Below are 6,000 nucleotides of genomic sequence, written 5' to 3'. Positions count from 1 at the left end.
AATATGAATGAACATGTATGAATGTAGTACAATTGGAATTATACTGTAGACTTCTATTTATTTAACGTATCGTGAACATTTTCCTAATTAATTATACATTCCTTTAAAAAAATTTTTTTAAGATGTGGACTGTTGTTAGCCAGGTCCTGTTCTAACAGTTTGCTATTAAAAAAAAAAAAAAAAAAGCATTTTGATGAAACCTCTTCTAAATAAATCTTTGTGCTCATCTGCTTTTTTTTTTTTTTTAAGAATAAATTTTCAGGACTGGAATAGTTGGGTCAAATGATACACTCTTAAAACTTTTTGATTCATGTTGTTGTTCAGACAGATGGCATTAATTTATATACCCAACAAACTGTATATTTGCCAACTTTGTGTATTATGCTTTCAAAACTCTTTGCCAAAAATGTACCCACTGTTTTATAAATTTTTACTGTGCTTGCTAGTGAGTATAGGCACTTAAAAATGATATTTACTCATGCACAGTGGTCCATACCTATAATCCTGGCTACTTGGGACACAGGCAGGGGGATTGAAAGTTCGAGATCAGCTGGGGCAATTTTGTAAGATCCTTTCTCAAAATAAAATAAAATAAAAGGGTTGTGGGTGTACCTCAGTGGTAAGGGACTTGCCTAGCATGCATGAAGCCCTAGATTCAATTTTCCATAAGGCAAAAATTAAAAAAAAAAAAAAAAGTTTACCTGTGTGAATTTCTTGTGGATTTCTTTGATGGCATGTCTGTTCAAGGTCTTCCTTCATTTCTGCATGTAGCATGGTTAGTGTTTTACATATTGATTTATAAGAGATCTATATACTAAGATCAACCTTTTGTCACATGTGTTAAAAAAAATTCTCCTATTTGTCACTTGCCTTGTTGGTAATGATATCTGATGTATCTAAGTCTTGCATATTTCTTCAAATTTATCTACTCATCCTTACTCTTGTTTTCTTCCTATGTCTTAGTATCTAGACCTTCCCCTCTGAATAATTCACCTATATTTTCTTCTAATTTTTCTGGTGATTTTTGTTTGTTTGCGATTCTTACATTTTGCTGACAATTTAAATAAATCCTTACTTTTATACCTTCCATTAATTTCTGCAATTTTACCTAATTTATTAAATAAAGAATTTATCCATTTATCCCTTTCCCAACAAAAATGAAATTCCATAATTATCACAGTGGATTTCTAGATATACTGAATATTTATAGATTTTCAGTTATTCCCCTGATGCTTAATGTATTCATTCTTGTGACAACATTGGTTGTAGTTTTCAATATGATTTAAGATTGTGGGGGCTGGGGTTGTGGCTCAGCAGTAGAGTGCTTGCCTAGCACGTGTGAAGTGCTGGGTTCGAACCTCGGCACCACATAAAAATAAATAAATAAAATAAAGGTATTGTGCCCGACTACACCTAAAAAAATTTTTTAAAAAGATTTTGTAAAAATATAAGTATCTTCTCATTTAAAACATTAATTTCTTAGCTTTTCTCACTGATATCCTTTCATTAGTATGTTAGAAAATTGTTACATTCCCTCTTACCCATTCTGAACCATTAGGATTTTGGTAAAGTTTATGTTTTTACCTCTTTCCATACCTTCTAGTATTCCTTATTATCTTTCAACCTTTGTGATTTCTTCATTAAAGGCCTACACTTTTCTATTGGCTTATTCTAGGAATTTTCTTTCACAAGGGCTCATATTTGTTTTATGTTAAAATTTTTTTTTACATAAACAAATTTCATTATTACAAACAATTATAATGCACTCATTAAAAAATAGAAAAAGAAAAAAAAAACAATGCTTTTCAAGGGGCTGGGAACACAGCTCAGAGGTATAGTACTTATCTAACATGCAAGAGGCCCTGGGTTGAACCCAGGACCACACATAAGACTGCTGTTCATTCCAGGCACCTAGTGGCACCCACCTGTAATCCCAGCTACTTCGGAGGCTGAGGCAGGAAGATTGCAAGATCAAGACCAGTTTTAACAATTTAGGGTGAATTGCTATCTCAAAGTAAAAAGGGTTAGGGATGTAGCTCAGGAGCAGAATGCTTGCCTAGCAGGAGATATCCTGGGTTTAATCCCAAGCACCATAAGGGGTTGGGATTGTGGCTCCGTGGCAGAGCGTTTGCTCTGGGTTCGACCCTCAGCACCACACAAAAATAAATAAATAAAATAAAGGTATTGTGTCCATCTACAACTAAAAAAAAAAAAAATTTAAAATAAATAAATAAAAAGTAAAAAAGTATAATTAATTAATTAATTAAACGTGCTTTTAAAGGTTCAATTGAAATTTATCAAAGTTGACTTAATCTTTTTTTCGTGGGTTTTTGCTTATAGACAATCAGACAGAAACTAAAGACTCTTCCGTGTTCACTTTATACCGGGCATAGTGATTATTCTCTTACGTGCATTATCTCATTTAATGATAACATATCTCCAGCAGGTTAGTGCAATTTATATTCCCATTTTACATGACCCCAGACTCTTGAGAGGAACTTGTCAAAAAAATCACCCAGTTAATAGGTAGATTTGATCTGAAGTTCGTGATCTCCAAAGATCTCACAAAAATCAGGACAGTCCTATGCTGTGCTACCAGATGGGCTGATTAAAGAAAGCGCCTTTCTGAAAACTACTTAATTGTAAACACTGCTTTCCATCCACTAACCTTTCAAGGAGACTAGTTTTCCTACAATGTACGGCTCGGATCCATACTTTGCCCAAGCACAATAAATACCAGTGAGGAACTCATGGATAACGAGGAGTGGCTTTTCCAGAGCTTTTGTGGGAAGTTTCTGTCGTTTGAAAGCCACCTCCTCATCCCAGGGCGGGTTTAAAAATAAAAAAGAAAGAAAAAAATAAACAAAACAGGTGGAACTTATCGCAGGTTGGCTAGAGCAATGCACGCGGAAGGCAGAACTTTCTGGGGACAGCCTGCCCGCGCGTTTCACGCGTGGTGCGCGCAGGTGGCGCCGCGTCCCCACGCTCGCGGTGCAAGCCGACGGGGTGCCCAGGAGCCCACCACAAGTGTCCGCGAAGGTGAGAGGAAGCTTTCTACCAAGGCGAGGGAGGAGGGCGGGCAGGAAGCCCAGCCAGCGGTGGGGAAAGAAAGACTCCAATTCCCAGCCCCCAGCCCCGCGGGGAGCGGGGCGCTGGCAGCGCATGCGCGAAGCCCGGCCCCCAATTCCCCCAGCGAGGGAGGGAGGCCCCCGGCGGTCGCGAGCTGCGAGCCGCGGCGGGACCCGAGCGCACGCAGGGGCGCGGCGGCGGCCCGGGACCCGGGCTGCGGACGCCGCAGCTGAGAGCGCGGAGGGCCCGGGACGAGGTCCAGCCGCGTGCAGGCACCGGAGGGCACAGTCCTCTTGACCCTGGGAGGGGCCCGGCGCCCGCAGCCCCCCACGCCCGGAGAGGGATGCGTGAGTTTCGCCCCGGCTCGAGGGCAGGATGTGGGAGCAGGACAAAGGCTGGGCGGCGGGGGAGGAGTTGGGGACGGCGAGCCGGTGGCCGCCGCCGGAGCTCCAGCCTCGGGCGAGCTAGCGGACTCGGTAACTTTCTCTGCAACTTTTGCAAAAGGGAAGATAAAAATTCTGCAAGTTGTTGCACAGCTCCAGATCGCCCCGGGTCCAGCGGGCAGAGAGGAGGCGGCACCCGTAGGCTTTCCAGGACAGGAGGTGACCGCCAGCTTCGCTGAGAGAGGCAGGAGGGGCGCCCGTCTGGGCCCCTGACCAGGGGCGAGGGAGGATAAGGGTACCGGGGTGAAGGGCGGGGGTCGGAGCCGGCTATAGGCTTCGGCCACTGTAGTTGCCTGTGTCCTGGCAGGGTACGCCCCAAGATCCCGATAGCCGCGGACCGCAGCGCTGCAGTCGCGATGATGGATGAGCCGTGGTGGGAAGGGCGCGTCGCCTCGGACGTCCACTGCACTCTGCGCGAGAAGGTCAGTCCCTCCCCGCCCTTGTCACTCGCGGGACTGGGTATTTAAAGTCGGCCTTCTTTCTCCATTCCTCCTCCCACCTCCCGTCGGTGTCCTCAGGTCGCCCCGCGTGGGAACTCAGAACTTTGGGTGCCTTTCTCGGGAGTGCTGGGGTGTGTAGGGGTCGGGAGTGAGGACTAGAGCAATATTAGGGAACTTGAACTAGTTTTTGCTGATTAGGAGCCTAGAGCTCCCAGCCAGGACGATTAAACGGAGACAGTCACCTTACCGCAAAGGCAGTATGTCTCATAGGATTGCCACCCCTTGTTGGTTTAAATTGTATAGGAATAGATCTTTAAACATATTTTAATTAATTTTAATATGAAATCTATAGGCATTTATATGTGTTGTGTGCGTGTGTGTATACGTATATATGGAGGGAGAGAGAGAGAGGTTCTACATAGGATAAATGATGCTGATTTTCTATTTATTGTGGTCATGATATAGCAGTTCCTTTTAAAATTATTAGGCTGGGGGTTAGCTCAGTAGTAGAGCGCTTAGGCACAGTAAATTCATTTAAGTAAAAGGAGTAAGTTTATGTAAAGAAATATTAGGTCAATGGTATTTCGTGATAATGCGTGTTTATGGCCATATGTGATGTGTGTGTGTAGGAAGGAACGGAACTAATGAAATTTAAGAAACTCCAATCTACGGGACAGAGGCTACAAAACTGGAAGGCTGAGGGAGAAAAGGAGAAAACAAAACCTCCCTGCCTGGCTCCCCTCCTGTTGCAGAAGGTGGCAGCTGAAATGTGACCCCTGCACTCTCCTCCCCTGGAGAGAGGAGTGCTGGTGGGCGTGGGAGGCTGGAGGGCCAGGTGGACTGGAGGCCCTGGCCTGAGCTGAAACTGGGAAAGGTGACTTGGGGAACAGGTGTGAAGCAGGGGAGTAGGTGGGTTTTCCCTGGGGCCACCTGAATAGAGCACTTGAAGCAACAGAAATTTATTCTCTTGAAGCTCTGGAAGTTAAAAATTCTAGATCAAGGTGTTGGCAGGGTCACACCCTCTCTGAAAGCCCCAGAGAAGGATTACCTTCTCTCTTAAATTTTGGTGGCTGCTGGCAATCATTGGCATTTATGGCCTCCGTCACTGCAGTCTATCTGTGTGTATTTTCTCTTCTTAGCGACACACCCGCCCTAATCAGTATGACCTCGTTTTAATTTAATTACATCTGAAAAGACCCTATTTCCAAGTAAGGTCACATTCTGAGGTTCTAGGTAGACATTAAGCAAAGGGGGTGCGCTACTCAACCCATTGTGGAGAGGGAGAGGTCTTCTCTGGGGCACCCCAGTCCCTCCATACACAGCTCCTGCATTCAGCCCTTCCCTACCAGGTGTCTGTGGGACCTGCTGCCAGCTCCTGAGGGTTTTGCTCCCTCAGGAGTGGCTGTCTTCCAGCTACATGGGAGCTCTGCTGAACCTCTATAGATTTCCCCGTTTCCCTTGATCTTCCTGGAGCAGAATGGCCAGTGTGACAAACTGGGCTTCTGGAGAAGTCCAGGTCTTGCTGGTTCCATTAGCAGGGGTGGTAAGGGTGGTAGACCAGGCGCTGGGGTCTTGCCCTTTCCTGGAGGTGGTGGCTGGATGCAGTGAGTGAGGGCTGCCTTGGAAACTGAGCCTCCTTGCTTATCAAAGGCTCCGTGCTTGTCCTTTTCTGCTCATAGCTTATGAAGAATGACTTTGACCTAGAGGGAGGGATTACTGAGAGCAATATAAACTCAACTAGTTCAGTTCCCTGACAAGCCCAGCCCTTTATATATAAACATACGAATATAAGCCACACAAAGGAGGTGATTCACCCATGAATTGTGCTTTACCGAGGCCATAGTCCCTCCTATAGTTCCCTCTTGGCTGCTCACCTCTAAATGAAGTCAGGTTTGTCCCAGGTTGAGAGGTTAGAAATAGAAAATTCACTCAGGGATTGGTGTCCAGGGCCACCCACTACCTGAAGCTGATCTTATTAGGGCAAATCCCAAGTGTCTTTGGCTAGCGTGCCCCCCCCCCCCCCCCCCCGTCCTCCAAATGCTGCTAAT

General features: G+C 45.3%; 1 protein-coding gene across 2 annotated transcripts in view; it reads left to right on the top strand.

The window, feature by feature from the left end:
* Window positions 1-2,758: 2,758 nt before the first annotated feature.
* Ccnjl (cyclin J like) overlaps window positions 2,759-6,000 on the top strand; it is a 53,063-nt gene continuing 49,821 nt past the window's right edge. The window contains exons 1-2 of one of the 2 annotated variants that reach the window (XM_078051921.1): window positions 2,759-3,039; window positions 3,820-3,934. In XM_078051921.1, the coding sequence (XP_077908047.1) occupies window positions 3,869-3,934 (66 nt within the window). In that variant the 5' untranslated portion in view covers window positions 2,759-3,039; window positions 3,820-3,868. Of the gene's footprint in view, window positions 3,040-3,198; window positions 3,417-3,819; window positions 3,935-6,000 lie in introns of those variants that run through there. The other variant, XM_078051913.1, reaches the window with a different exon arrangement.

This window comes from Ictidomys tridecemlineatus, chromosome 1 (genome assembly GCF_052094955.1).
Source record: "Ictidomys tridecemlineatus isolate mIctTri1 chromosome 1, mIctTri1.hap1, whole genome shotgun sequence".
Lineage (NCBI taxonomy): Eukaryota > Metazoa > Chordata > Mammalia > Rodentia > Sciuridae > Ictidomys > Ictidomys tridecemlineatus.
The sequence above is the reverse complement of the archived record's forward strand: the minus strand, read 5'-3'. Positions and strand labels throughout refer to the sequence as shown.